This window comes from Furipterus horrens, unplaced genomic scaffold (assembly GCF_987537825.1).
Source record: "Furipterus horrens unplaced genomic scaffold, mFurHor1.1.pri manual_scaffold_8, whole genome shotgun sequence".
In the NCBI taxonomy this organism is placed as follows: Eukaryota; Metazoa; Chordata; class Mammalia; order Chiroptera; family Furipteridae; genus Furipterus; species Furipterus horrens.
Genome location: NW_028327178.1, coordinates 54,381,324 through 54,396,278, shown reverse-complemented (window position 1 = coordinate 54,396,278; position 14,955 = coordinate 54,381,324). Strand labels below are relative to the sequence as shown.

The following is a 14,955-nucleotide window of genomic DNA, read 5'->3' as shown; positions in this document are numbered from 1 at the left end:
GGACCTGGTGTGGGGCTGGAACACCTCACTCCTGGGAGTTGGGGTGAAAACTTCATAGCTAACATACCCCTCCGGATTTTTAACTGCCACAGTGTGGGTGTGGGACTAGCCCAGTGATTTTAAAACTGGTGTGCCACAAGAACTTTTAAAACATGAAATACCTGACTCTTTAGTCAGGAGCACTGACCTCTTTTCCCTTAGGCTGTCAAATTTAAAAATGACAACAGCCAATACAACAATAGTTGTCCACTGTGAATGAATCAAAATTTTACCTACTTTTGTCAGAAAGGCAAAATATATATTTTTTAGTGCACCACAGAATTTTAGTCATTAGTTTATATGTGCCATGAGGTGAAATAAGTTGAAAATTGCCGAACTAGTCTGTTCTGCAATGCTGCTCCTCCTACTAGACTGTATGTGGCTTCTTCTTTATACCCTTAGTTATAAAACTTCTGTTCAGCTACATTCTAGGAGGTTCTGAATGATGCTTATTCTAGTTTAGTTGTAACGTGATGTATCTGTGGGAGGATGCAAGTACCTACACCACCATCTTGAAGAGAAGCCCCAGTATCAATACTTTGTTTCCATGATTGAGTAATAATCTATTGTAAAGATATATCACATTTTTTGTTTTTCATTCATCAAGTGGTAAATATTTAGATCGTTTTCACTTTTTGACTATTACAAATAATGCTGCTATGAACATTTGTGTACAAGTGTCTATGTGGACATATGTTTTCATTTCCCTTGGGTTTGTACTTAAGAGCAGACATGATGAGTAATGTGGTAATTGCATGTTTAACCTTTTGAGAACTGCCAAACTGTTTCCAAATCAATTGCTCCCTTTTATAATCCTCCTGGAATGAGGGTTCCAATTTCTCCACACCCTCACCAACACTCATCTTTCTTTTAAATCTAGCCATCTTAGAATGTGAAGTGAACTCTTACTCTGGCTTTGAGTTGTCTTTCCTTGATGGCTAATAATGCTGAGAATCTTTTACTGTGCTTGTTGGCCATTTGTACATGTCCTTTGCAGAAATATCTGCTCAGATCCTTTGCCAATTAAAAAAAAATGGCTTCAATGAGGTATAATTCATGTACTACTTAATTCATTCATTTAAAGTGTATAAATCAGTAGTTTCAGTTCATTTGCAGAGTAGTAAAGTAACCATCACCACAATCAACCTTAGGACATTTTTGTCACCCCCAAAAGAAACCCATACCCTTTCCTTACTGACAGCCTTGGTTCCCACACTGTCCCCCTCTCCCCGCCTGCTTGCAGCTGCCTGGGAGTTTCCCATGATAGTGGGGTGCATCAACCCGAGCTCTGTTTGGCCTTGATCAGCCCTCAGACTCACAGCTGCGAGATAAAACAACTAAATTCAATAGTGCCTTTTTTTCTTCCCCCTATAAAACAGCCCCCTCCTTCAATAGGAACCCGGAGTCTGGCCATTCGTGGCACGGCTTCCTCCTCGCCTGCTAATTCCCTCAAATAAACTTTTTTGTCTGCTCCCTGTGTCCTCATGGTTCTCTGAGTGACACCGTTCTTACAATTACTACCCCCTAATCCCTTCTTCTATCCATCAGCCTTAGAAAACCATTAGTCTATTTCTGTTTTCATAGATTTTCCTATTCTGGACATTTCATAAAAATGGGTTCATTCACTATGTGGTCTGGTTTCTTTCACCTAGCATATGGTTCATCCATGTCCCCCACCCTTTCTTCGTTCTTTTTTCTTTTTCTTTTTTTTAAGAATTAAGGCTTTTTTTTTTACTGTGGTAAAATTTGTAACATAAAATTTGTCAATTTAATCACTTCAAGCGTACGATTTAGTGATATTAATTACATTCACAATTTGTACATCATTTCAGAACTTTTCATCATTCCAAACAGAAACTCTGCATTCATTAATCAGTGCTTCTCATTCTGCCCCAGCCCTCTAGTAACATCTTCTCTACTTTCTGTCTGTATGAAGTTGCCTATTCTAGATATTTTGCCTAAATGGAATCATACAGTATTTGTCTAATTGTGTCTGGCTTATTTCTCTTGGTATAATATTTTCAAAGCTGTGGTATGTATCAAAACTCTGTTACTTTTTATAGCTGAATAGCATTCCATTGTCTGTATATTACCAGATTTTGTTTATCCATTCATCTGTGATAGACACTGAGTTATTCCCCCTTTTTGCTTTTGTGAAATAATGCTGTAATAAACATTGGTGTACAAGTATGTTTGAGTCCCTTCTTCAATTCTTTTGGATGTATACCAAGGAAAGGAATTGCTGGGTTGTATGATAATTCTATGTTTAGCTTTTTCAGGAAATGTCAAACTGTTTTCCACATTTGCACTATTTGACGTTCCCATGAAAGCCATGTGGTCCCTCTTTGCATCTGTTTGTATGTTCATGTCTGTCTATTTATGTATTATGTTTGTGTTGTATTTTCTACTTCTAGATGGTACAACTTGTAAAAGGGCTTTTTAAAAAATTTATTTGTATATTACAGTTGACATTCAATATAATTTTATATTAGTTGTATAGCTTAGTGGTTAATAAGCATTTATATATTTATGAAATCATCCCCCCAATAATTTAAGTACCCACCTGGCACCACACAGTTATTAGAATATTAATTTTTTAAAATTTTATTTTCTAGAGAGAGAAGAAAAGGAGGGCGAGAGGGAGAGAAACACCAATGTGTTAGAGAAAGATCAATCAGCTGCCTTTCTCAGGCCCCCAACTGGGGACTTGGCCCCTAACTCAGGCATGTGCCCTGACCAGGAATCAAACTGGCAACCTTTTGGTTTGCAGGCCAGTACTCAATCCACTGAGCCACACCAGCCAAAGAAGAATGCTATTGACTATATTCTCTATGTTGTACTTTACATCCCCGTAAAAAGAGCTATGTTTAATTGGCTTAACAAATATCTGTTTGTAAAGAGTGGCAATTCTAAAATTCTCAGAAATCTAGAAACTAACCCAAATGCTTTTCAAGTTTACATGATCTAAGATTAATCTTTAGTAAATAAAAGCTAGTTTAAGTTTGTTGGTGTAAATAAAACATACATGTCTTTGAGTTATCTAAGGGTTAAAAATTCTAATTAAGATAAAAGAAAAATAATATATGTTTTCAGTAAAAAAGGAAATACATATTTGAAAAAAATTAATTTTGTCATAAAGTAAGGCTGGTTGTTTCAGAAAGGAAAGGAGAAAAAAGGCAAGACAAAATCTGAATGTAAAAAAGAGAAGTAGTAGGTTTGTAAAAATAAATCTTTTTTAAAAAAATTTTATTGTTTATGCTTTCACAATTCTCCCCACTTTTTATCCCTTTGCCCACCTCCACCCAGCCCCAATCCCTCCCCTCCGTCAGTCAACCCCCATATCATTGTTTGTGCTTATGGGTCATGTATAAAGAAGGTTTGTAAAAAATAAATATATTTTTAAAAGATTTATTTTTAGAGAGAGGGAGAAAGAGAAACATCACTTGGTTGCCTCTCATATGTGCCTCCACAGGGGACCAACCCTGCAACCCAGGCGTGTGCCCTGACTGGGAACCAAACCCGCAACTTTTTGCTTCATGGAAAAACATCCAACCAACTGAGCCACACTGGTCAGGGCTGTAAAAATAAACCTTAAAAAACAAAAATTTAAAGGTCAAGCTAAATAAGATTGAAATAGATCTAGTTAAGTACATAAACATCAAAAGTAAGCTGATATTAAAATTAGTCTTTTTCTTGACCTGGGAATGGCTTTGGAGAGGGTCTCTGGAATACTTCAGAAAATTTATTTTCTGTCCTTATAAAAGAGATATATTAAACTATTTAGGCTTATTTGGCATGTTGCAGTTATGTGGATAAAAGCATTGTCAAATAAAAAGTAACAATGCGAGACTTCATGTTATATTTGTATTTGTTATATATCTTCCAGATATTATATGAAATTCCTCAAAATATATGACATTCCTGGCATAAGATATCTGTCATCCCAATTAAGGCACACACCAAAAGAAATGAATCTGAGTATCAGACTGTGACACATGTAGATGAAGTGTGTTCTGCTACTGCAAAAATGACCCCTCATGGCCAGATGTTTGCCATCCCATTCTGATGTCCTTGTAACATGGCCACAGTCTGCTCCTGAATCAGAAGAATTAAGATGGGTAAACAATAATTGTAAATTAAATAAATGGTTGGGGCTATGGGAAACCCAGGATGGCCGCTTTGTTCTTCTAGGCTCCCTGATAAACCTGATTTTTCAGTTTTTACATTCCTTCATATACCACAGTGCATTTAAGCAGGACTTCATCCCACTGCCACCGAGTATGGGTTATCAATAAATTCTTGGGGTTGTAGTTATGTTTTCTGGATGGGTTGAAGCCTTACTCTGTGGCAAGGCTGATGTCTCACAGAGATTAAAAAAAACAAAACCTGTTACAAACTGTTCCCCACTTCAGGTATACCGTCCAAGTGCTCCCTGAATTCTATTGAGATAGCTTTGCTGGCTCAGGACCTGTCACTGTTTTCCTTCCCAACCTCTGTGAAATGGCTCATTACATTGATGACATAATGCCTCAGCTGTAGAAAACATTGCACGCTTTGGTGAACCACCTACAACAGAGAGGATGGGACATCAACCCACAAACAATACAAGGCCTGAACCTGGCTGTGAAGTTCCTAGAGGTCACATACATACCAGGCACAGTCATTGACAAGATACAATATTTTCTCATACTTAAAACAGTAACAAAGCTTTTTAGTCCTTTTAGGATACTAGCAGGCTTTCATTCCCCACCTGGCTTAATGTTTGTACCCATTATATTGCCTGGTAAACAAAAAAGAGGCATTCATTGGTATTGGGAAGGTGAATAGGAAGCTGCATTTGAAAAAACAAAAATCCTAGTAGCCCAGCATAGGCCTCAGGTTTCTCCCTCGCTGAGGTACCCATGTCTTTGGATATAACTGTAAGCTCCAAGGGAACTACTTGGGCCCTATGACAAGTTCAACCAGGGGAAAGCTGTGCCCCTTAGGTTCTGGTTTGAATTATGGAAAGTTGCTGAGAGACCTGTTATTCCTCCATTGAACAACAAACAGGTTTTGGGATAGTACAAAACATTGCAACAAATAGAACCCATCATTGCTGCCCTACGGGTGACAGTGCAGACAGGCCTCCCAATGATGGGTTAGATAGAAGGGTTATTTACAAGGACTGCTTCAGCTGTTGCCCAAGACCTCACCCTACAAAAATGGCGTATTTGCAACAGTCCTTTCCACAGTCCTTTGCGGAATGAGTTGCTACGTGCCATTTTGAGGCCAATGTATTACAGGACCACTTCAGCCCGTACTATAGAGCTCCCCCACCCCAATACTCCCATCATCAATAAGAGAAGTCACAATTCCTATTCTTAAAGATACACGAAGCAGGGACAGGTCTAGCTGAGGTAATCCTTGTGTACGGACCGTAGTGGCCATACAGTCCCATACAACATTATATGGTTTGAAACAGAAAGGAGTACAACAGAGTCGCCGGTGTGCAGAACTAAGGGCCGAGTGACTGCTATTTACGCAGGAGCCATGGTCTACAGTCCCCTGTACAAACAGTTGGCTCTATTTAAGGGTCTCACGACTTGGCTGGCACAACGAACACGAGAAGGCTAGCAAGTATTTAAAAAGCCACTGTTGGAGGCCACAATGTGGAAGGAAATGTGAAAGTTACAGGAGTCACCTGCTAGCCTGACCAATCGGTCTGCGGCCCCAGCAACCTCTCCTAGTCCCACCTCACCGCTCCCGCTTGGTGCTGCTGTACCACCAACGACAGCCCTCCTCTCGCCCTCCGCGCTCCTCCCTTCGGTCCCGCCTCTAGCACCGCGCACCGCCTTCCAGGCTCCTCTGTTTAGCCCCCACCTCCAGCCCAGACTGAGCGACGCCCGGGAGCCGTAGCAGCGGCCCGGGACCCGAGGGCGCGCCTTACGGCTGACGTCAGCACGCCGGGGTCGAGAAAAAGGCGCGTGGTGAGCGTGGGCTCGCCCGGGAACGGCGGGCCCATAGCACTGTCCTGCGGTCTCTCAGTTACGATCGGTACCCCGCTGGCCGCAGTCGCCGGTCGCTGTCCGCCTGTCGGCCGCAGAGCTGCGCCTGCGCAGCGCCACCGGCCCGAGCGGCTTGCGCCGGCAGCCATGGCGCACCGCTGCTTGTTTCTGTGGGGCCGGGGCGGCTGCTGGCCCCGCGGCTTGTCCCCGCTGCTCGTTTCTGGCGGCGGCGTGGGCCCCAACAAACGGTCCTACCTCCGGACGGTGAGTCCTGTGCGCCCAGAGCCCACCGCCCCCAGCCCGGTCCGCACCAGCTCGGCCCTTGGGCCCGCTTCCGGTCCCGGAGAGCAGGGTGTCAAGGTCACCAGCCCCTGGGCGAGCTCGGGGACCGCGGGACGTCCGGGGCGAGTTCCTCTCGTGAATGACGCCGCATGCGCTCCCAGTGAATACCCGGACGCCCTGCGTTTCTGATCATCATGTGCCCCGTGGTTCTCGTGAGCACGCTTGTGCTCGTCTAACCCTGGGTATCGAATTGGATTTTTGAAAACATGCATCTCCAATAGAATCAGATCTTTACATAAGGGAGTATCTAAAGATCATCTGCGAGGGTTCTCTGACTTCATTCAGGGTGAACCTGTTGTCCAGATCTGGCTACTGAGACCTAAACAGGTTAAGGAACTTATTTGTTACAACTCCAGCATTGATTGTCAAGGTATTTGATGACGTTAGAAAATAGAATGCATGTGTTATATGCGTTTTAAGAGTATGCAGCATGAACATGATGTAATAAAAGCACAGGTTTCGGAGTTAAGCTCCATACCCTCTCTGAGCCTCCATTTTCCCATCTGGTGAGTGGGACTGTTGCTGGCATTGTGTGTCTAGCACATAGTACGTACCAATAAATACTAACTATGATTTTAGGTAATAAACCTCTTCAGAGTAGAGACTAATACATTTTTCTGAAGTGGTGACAACTGTGGTAGTCATCTGCCTCCAGTAAAGGTTCATATAGTGACACGGCTATTTCAGCGACACAAGTTCTTACTATGTGTCAGGTCTTTAGAGTCCAGCTTTGCACTAGTTTACTTAGAGGTACACATGTAGAGAGGCAAAAGAGCATGGTTGTTAAGGCCCTGGAGTCAGTCACAGAAATCTGCCACTTCCAAATGTACTTAAGGGAATTATTGTATCCTCTCCAATTAAAAGAGGGTATTGATAGTACCTGTGTGGAGGTTAAGAAATGCCCAAACCTGTAGGTAATTTTTAGGAGTTTATTTTAACCAAACTGATGACAGTGCCAGAGCAAAATCTCAAATTCTCATGAGAATGACAGTTTAGAATTGAGGGAATGTAAGGTGGGAGAGAGAAGGGTGTGGATTGGATAACAGGATAGTTAAGATTCTGTGCTCTCTTGAGGGTGGTTACGCTTCTGAGAGGTCTGAGAAAGGCATTCCAAAGGTGTGTTAGATGCACAGAAGCAATGGACAGGGGTTGCTTAAGGCAAAAATAAAACTTTCAACAAAGAAGTTATATGCCCGGGGTGTGGCTGCCCACCATGACCTGCCCAGTTTGGAATTTAATGATAAGATCACCCCATGAGGTTAACTTTCTGTTAGATTTATTACAGCTCTCCTTTTTCATCTACACCTGAATTTACGAATTTTTACTCTTTGACGCTCTCTCACCAGTCTTGATTATCTTCATCTCTTTCCTACTTCGTACTGCTCTGCACTCGCGCTTTTTCAGTTTCTTGCATTGCATTCATTTCCCTGTTTTACCTTGCTCTAATTCCTCAGTTTTTGCTCCTAGAGATTATTGGACTCAGACATATAATGAGCAGGTCGAATCTGCCTTTGTACTTTGCAGTTTTAATGTCAAGATTCTTACCCAAAAGGTCTTTCTTTGGAGTGACACTATTGTCTCTGTGAATCATTAGTGCTGAGATATAAGGAAGTCCTCTGTGTTGACAGTGACAGCTGATTGATTAGGGTGGTCTATGACAGATATTTCCTGGTACTTCTTTGAAGATTTGAGTGGGGACACCAGGGCATTACTGTGCTACTTCCAGGGGGGGTCTGATAGGACAGATTTTCTTTTAGGTTCATGCTACTATTAAAAGAGACAGAAGTTCTATTCTCAGAAATTCCTGAAGAAAAGATTTTGATGTGTGAGATGTTGGTTCTCAGGTATGCTCAGAGGGGTAAGACTGACGATAAAGCAAATAAAAAGCTCATATTGTCAAACAATGCTAATCCTCCAAAGTGACATGCTCTTAACTTAAATTTTGCGAATTGGTATCTTTTGTTTAAAAAAAATGTTTTATTGATTATGCTATTACAGTTGTACCGATTTTTTTAAGTATATTTTATTAATTATGTTGTTACAGTAGTTCCAATTTTTCCCCTTTGCTTCCCTCCGCCCAGTACCTCCATTTCCTCCAGCAATCCCTCCCCCCTTAGTTCATGTCCATGGGTCGTACATATATGTTCTTTGGCTTCACCCTTTCCTATATTATTCTTAACTTCCCCTGTCTATTTGTACCAACTGATTATGCTTCTTAATCCCTGCACCATATCCCCGTTTCTCCCCCTCCCAGCTGATAACCCTCCAAGTGATCCCCATATCTCTGATTCTGTTCCTATTCTGGTTTGCTTAGTTGGATTTTGTTTTTATTTTTAGATTCAGTTGCTGCTAGTTGTGAGTTGGTTGTCATTTTAGTGTTCATAGTTTATCTTCTATTTCTTAAGTAAGTCCCTTTGACATTTCATAATAATGACATGGTGATGATGAGCTCCTTTAGCTTTACCTTGTCTGGGAAGCACTTCATCTGCCCCTCCATTCTAAATGATAGCTTTGCTGGATAGAGTAATCCTGGTGGCAGGTTGCCTTTCACCACATTGAATACTGCTTGCCAGTCCCTTCCTTCCTGCAAAGTGTCCTCTGAGAAATCAGCTGGCAGTCCTATAGGCACCCCCCTGTAGGCAACTCTCCGCCTCTCTCTTGCTACCCCCAGGACTCTGTCTTTATCTTTCACCTTTGGCATCTCAATCATGATGCATCCTGGTGTGGTCCCCTTTGGGTCCAGCTCGCCTGGGACGCTCTGTGCTTCCCGGACCTGTATGTCCATCTCCTTTGCAAAATTTGGGAAGTTTTCCTCAATTTTTTCTATTCCTGCTTCCTCATTCTGCACTGGTTGACTTTCTTATGTTCCAAATCATTGATTTGAACCCCGGTTTCCTTCCCTTCACCATTGGTTTTGTGTGGGTTTTCCTTCGTTTCACTTAGCATAGCCTTCACTTCTTCTCTTATGCGTTTGCCGTACTCAAGCATATCTGTCAAGCCTATGAGCATCTTTATCATCAGTGTTTTGAATTCTGCATCTGTTAGGTTGTCTATCTCCTCATCTGTTAGGTTGGCTATCTCCTTGTCTCTTAGTTCTCCCACTGGAACCTTGATCCATTCCTACTTTTGGGCCATAGTTCTCTTGTCTCCTCATTCTGACAGGCTCCTGTGTTTGTTTGCCTTCTCATCCCAGGTAGAGCTGTCACTCCTGTTGTGTTGTAAGGGACGGAGCCTTAGAGATTTGTCAGTACAGGGCGACCTTTTTAACTACGTTGTGGCACTGTATGTGTGGGAGGGGTCTGAGAGGGAACAATACTGCCTGCCCAGCACTCGCCCCCTTTCCAGGCACCTCTCCCACTTCCGCACTGGATTGGCGCCCCTCTAGCTACTGCCTTGGCTGTCGTTTTCAGAGTGGGTGGGTCTGGGAATGTTCTAGGACTGCGGAGGCCCTTTAAACAAGAGGACTCTGCTGAGAGACTGGCAGTTTCAGCCTCCACCCCAACCCCCACTGGTCTGCACAGTCAGAAGCAATGAGGCTTGATTTTCCCCGTTGCTGGGACTGTGAGCTGCTATGTCTGGTGAGGAGCTGGGAATGCTCCCCACGTGTCCCTCCTGACTTTTTAAAACGTGACTGTGCTTTCCGCTGGCCTGCTGCTGCCGCCACCACATCACATCCTCTCCGCCTGGCTCCACCCCTCCTATTTGTTAGGATGAGTATTTATTCTTTTTTTTTTTTAATATGCTTTATTCTTTATGCTATTACAGTTGTTCCAATTTCTTTTCCCTTCGTTCCCCTCCACCCAGTGACCGGCCCCTTCTTCCAGTTGTCCCCCCACCTTAGTCCATGCCCATTGGTTGTGCATATAGTTCTTCTCAGCATCTTCCTATCTTCTCCAGTTCCTCCTGCTATGCTTAATTCCTGTACCATCTTCCTCTCTTTCCCCCTTCCCCCTCCTCACTGACCTCCCCCAAAAATGTTCCCCATACCTATAATTCTTTTCCCACTCTCGTTGCCTACTTAGTCTGCCTTTGTTTCAATTCCCTAGCTTCAGTTGTTGGTTGTTGTGATACAGTTTTCATTTTAATGTTCATAGTTTTGATCCTCCTTCTTATAAACAAGTCCCTTTAACATTTCATATAACAGTGGTTTGGATCTGATGAACTCCTTCAGTTTTACTTTGTCCTGGAAGCACTTTCTGTGCCCTTCTATTCTGAATGACAGCTTCGCTGGATAGAGTAATCATTGCTTTAGGTTTTTGCTTTTCATTACTTTGAATATTTCTTGCCAGTCCCTTCTTGCCTGCACAGTTTCTTTTGAGAAATCAGCTGAGAGTCTTATTGGGACCCCTTTGTATGTAATTCTCTGCTCTCTTGCTGCTTTTAAGATTCTCTCTTTATCCTTAATTTTTGACATTTTGATTATAATGTGTCTTGGTGTGGATCTCCCTGGGTCCAGTTTATTTGGAACTCTCTGTGCTTCCTGGACCTGTAAGTCTATTTCCTTCCCCAAGTTAGGGAAGTTCTGCTTCATTATTTTTTCACATAATTTTTCAATTTCTAGTTTTTCTTCACCTTCTGGCAACCCTATGATTCATATGTTGACCCACTTATAGCTGTCTGATAAGTTCCTGAGCCTCTCCTCATTTTCCTCACTTCTCGTTTCCTCTTTCTGCACTGGTTGACTGTTCTGACTTGTTGATTTGATCCCTGGTTTTCATTCCCTCACTACTAGTTTCGTGTGTATTTTTGTTCATTTCAGCAGGACTAGCCTTCATTCCTTCCCCGTCTTATTTAAGATCTGCTGTTAGGTCTGGAAGCATTTTTATAACCAAAGCTCTGAACTGAGCCTCAGAAAGATTTCCTATCTGCTGAGTCGTTAGATTAGATATTTGCTGTCTGGTCAGCTGAGTCACCGGGATCTCTATTATGATCTGTGCCATCCTGACCGTTTTGTGTTTACCTTTGCTTCCTGGGCAGGGCTGTCACACTTCCTACGCTATAGGAGGGCGACCCTTCTCACCATGCTGTGGCGTTTCCTGCGGGGATGGGGGTTTAAGATGGGTTTCTGCCCTTCACTCTCTGCTGAGAGACCGAGAGCCTCCTCCCCTGTCCCCACCCCCTCCAGGCCTCACAGTCCAAGGCAATGGAGGTCTGCCTTCCCCGGCTTTGGAATCGCAAGCTAACGGAACTGGTCTGCAGCTGGGGGTGCTCCCCAGGCACTTCTCACCTTCCCCTAAATACGGGTGTCTGTGCTTACCGCTGTCCTGCCTCCATCGCTGCTGCTGCTGCTGCTGCTGCTGCTGCTGCTGCTGCTGCAGATAGCACAGCTTGAACTCTCCTCCTCAGCTTCACCCCTCCTACTGGTCTGGACGAGCACCACTTCTTTATAACTTCATACTTTGGACTTCAATTTATTTTCTTGAACTTCTGGTTATTTCTGGTTTTTGGTAGTTGTATTCCTTCTTAGTTGTGGAGGGAGACGGAGCGTGTCATTCTAGGCCTCCATCTTGGCTGGAAGTCTCCTTTGTTTGTTTGCTTCCATGTCCCAGGGAGAGCTGTCATTCCTGCTACATTGTAAGGGACAGAGCCTTAGGTATTTGTCAGTAACGGGCAACCTGTTTTACCACGTTGTGGTGCTGTATGCAGGGGAGGGGTCTGAGAAGGAATAATGCTGCTTGCCCAGCACTCACCCCTTTTCCAGGCACTTCTTCCACTTCTGCACTGTACTGGTGCCCCTCTTATCTGCTGCCCTGGCCATCGTTCCCAGAATGGGTGGGTCTGCGGATGTTCTAGGTCGTGGGAGCCCTTTAAACAAGCGAACTCTGCTGAGAGACTGGCAGTTTCTGCCTCTGTCCCAACCCCCACTGGTTTGCACAGTTAAAAGCAGCAAGGCTTGATTTTCCCCGGAGCTGGGACAGTGAACTGCGAAGTCTGGTGAGGAGCTGGGAATGCTCCCCAGGTGCCCCTCCTGACTTTTTGAAACCTGTAACTGTGCTTTCCGCCGGCCTGCTGCTGTTCCCTCTCTGCCCTGGCTCTGCCCCTCCTACCTGTCTGGATGAGTATTTCTTCTTTATATCTTAGTTGCTGGACTTCCGTGCAATTTGATTTTCTGGAACTTCTGGTTGTGTCTAGTTTTGAGGTAGTTATGTTCTTTCTTAGTTGTGGAGGGAGATGCACCTTGTCTGTCTACGCCTCCATCTTGGCCAGAAGTCCAGTTGTACCAATTTTTACCTCTTTACCCCCCTCTACTTGGTACCCCCATTCCCTCCAGCAATCCCCACTCTTAGTTCATGTCCATGGGTCATCCATATAAGTTGTTTGGCTACTACTTCATTTCCTATACTGTACTTAATATCCACCTGCCTATTTTGTACCTACAATTTGTACTTCTCAATCTCTGCACCTTTTGCCCCATTCTCCTCCTTCCCCCTCCCAACTGATAACCCTCCAGATGATCCCTATACCTATGATTCTGTTTCTGTTCTGCTTTTTTGCTTAGTTTGTTTTTTAGATTCAGTTGTTGATAGTTGTGAATTTGTTGCCATTTTAATGTTCATCATTTTGATCTTTTTCTTATATAATCCCCTTTAGCATTTCCTATAATAATGGGTTGGTGAGGGTAAATTCCTTTAGCTTTACCTTGTCTGGGAAGCACTTTATCTGCCCTTCCATTCTAAATGACAACTTTGCTAGATAGAGTAATCTTGATTGCAGGTCCTTGCTTTTCATCTCTTTGAATACTTCTTGCCTGCAAAGTTTCTTTTGAGAAATCAGCTGATAGTCTTACGGAAACTCCTTTGTAGGTAACTCTCTGCTTTTCTCTTGCTGCTTTTAAGATTCGTTTTTTATCTTTAACGTTTGACATTTTAATTATGTTGCATCTTGGTGTGGTCCTCTTTGGTCCAACTTGTTTGGGACTCTCTGTGCTTCCTGGACTTGTATTTCTATTTCCTTCATCAAATTAGGGAAGTTTTCTTTAATTATTTTTTTCAAATAAGTTTTTAATCTTTTGCTCTTCCTCTTCTCCTTGTGGCACCCGTATAATTCAAATGTTGGTATATTTGAAGATGTCCCAGAGACTCCTTAGCCTATCCTCATTTTTTAAAATTATTTTTTATTTTTGCTGTTCTGATTGAATTTTTTTTCTTCTTTTATGTTCCTAATCATTTGTTTGATTCTTGGCTTCATCCAGTCCCCTGTTGTTTCCCTGTAGATTTTTCTTTATTTTAGTTAATGTAACGTTCATTGTGCCTGGATCTTTTCATGCTGTTGAAGTACCCACTGAGTTCCTTGAGCATCCTGATAACCAGTGTTTTGAACTCTGCATCTGATAGGTTGCTTATCTCCATTTTGTTTAGTTCTTTTTTTGGAAGTTTGTTCTGTTCTTTCATTTGGACCATATTTCTTCATCTCCTCATTTTTGGTAGCCTCCCTGTATTTGTTTCCGTGTATTAGGTAGAACTGCTTTGACTCTCTCTCTTAGTAGCATGGCCTATTGTAGAAAAGCGCACCTGTACATTGTATAGGGTGGAGTCGTAGGTAATTGCCAGGGTTGGGCAACCCATGTCACCACTCTGGGGCTCTGTGTGGGGGAGAGCTCAGAAAAGGGACAATGGCCACTGCCTGGCCTCTGGAGTTTTTTCCTGGAGGAAGCTGTCTCCTGGCCATCACTTCAGTTCCTCACTGTATGCCACTGGTGCACTTCCAGCTGTTGCCCTGGTGCTGAATTCAGGGGGAATGAGTCTGCGTAAGTCTTAAGTTTGTTATGGGCCCATTAAGAGGAGTCTCCTGAGAATCCTGCAGTTTCTTCTCTGCCCCCAATACCCACTGGTTTTTACAACCAGAAGTTACGGGGACTTATCTGCCTGGAGCTGGAACTTTGGGCTGAGTCGTCTAGTCTGGAGCTGGGATTCCTCACTTCCTAAGTATCCCTCCTGATTTTTACCCACCACACGTGGATGTAGGACCGCCCATTCCACATCTCCACACCACTCTGCATCTCCGCATCTCCGCATCTCCACATCTCTGCCCCTCCTACACGTCTGAATGAATGTGGCTTCTTTAAATTTTTGGTTGTCGGAATTCCATACAGCTCTGCTTTCTGACAATCTGGGTGATACTTGCTTTGTAGTCTAGTTGTAATTTTTGCTGTAGTTGTGCAAGGAGGTGAGACATGTTTACCTATGCCTCCATCTTGACCAGTCTATTATTCTTTGTATGGACTGGATTAGATAATTTAGAGGAGAAAAGCCTCATTGATGGGCCCTTTATAGAAAACGACCTTGGCATAAAATGCAGTCACAGAAATTATTGCTAGAGATGTTCCAGGTCAACAGAATTTGAAAATGGAGCCAAAATGGGGCTAATAAGTCAACAAACAGTTCTGTACTAAGCTTTATGGTGACTGAAAGACTTGCTTTACATGGAGATATAAAGAAAGCTTGCTTCAAATAGCTTTCAGATTAATTGGAAATGATCATTTAAATGCGGGTATTGCCATACAGTTTTATAAGTACTTTTACATGTGTGATTACATTTGATTCTCATAGTAGTATCCCTGAGAACTGGACAGGCAGAGTTGTTTTTTTCC

The 14,955-nt window shown here is 43.1% G+C and overlaps 2 protein-coding genes across 2 annotated transcripts in view; one reads left to right on the top strand and one right to left on the bottom strand.

Moving 5' to 3' along the window:
* PRELID3A (PRELI domain containing 3A) overlaps positions 1–6,450 on the bottom strand; it is a 56,413-nt gene extending 49,963 nt beyond the window's left edge. The window contains exon 1 of the mRNA XM_090285840.1: positions 6,335–6,450. The gene's annotated coding sequence lies outside the window, so the exon portion shown is untranslated. The remainder of the gene's footprint in view (positions 1–6,334) is intronic.
* Positions 5,926–14,955, top strand: part of AFG3L2 (AFG3 like matrix AAA peptidase subunit 2) — a 50,418-nt gene continuing 41,388 nt past the window's right edge. The window contains exon 1 of the mRNA XM_090285836.1: positions 5,926–6,287. Within this exon, the coding sequence (XP_090141962.1) occupies positions 6,171–6,287 (117 nt within the window). The 5' untranslated portion in view covers positions 5,926–6,170. The remainder of the gene's footprint in view (positions 6,288–14,955) is intronic.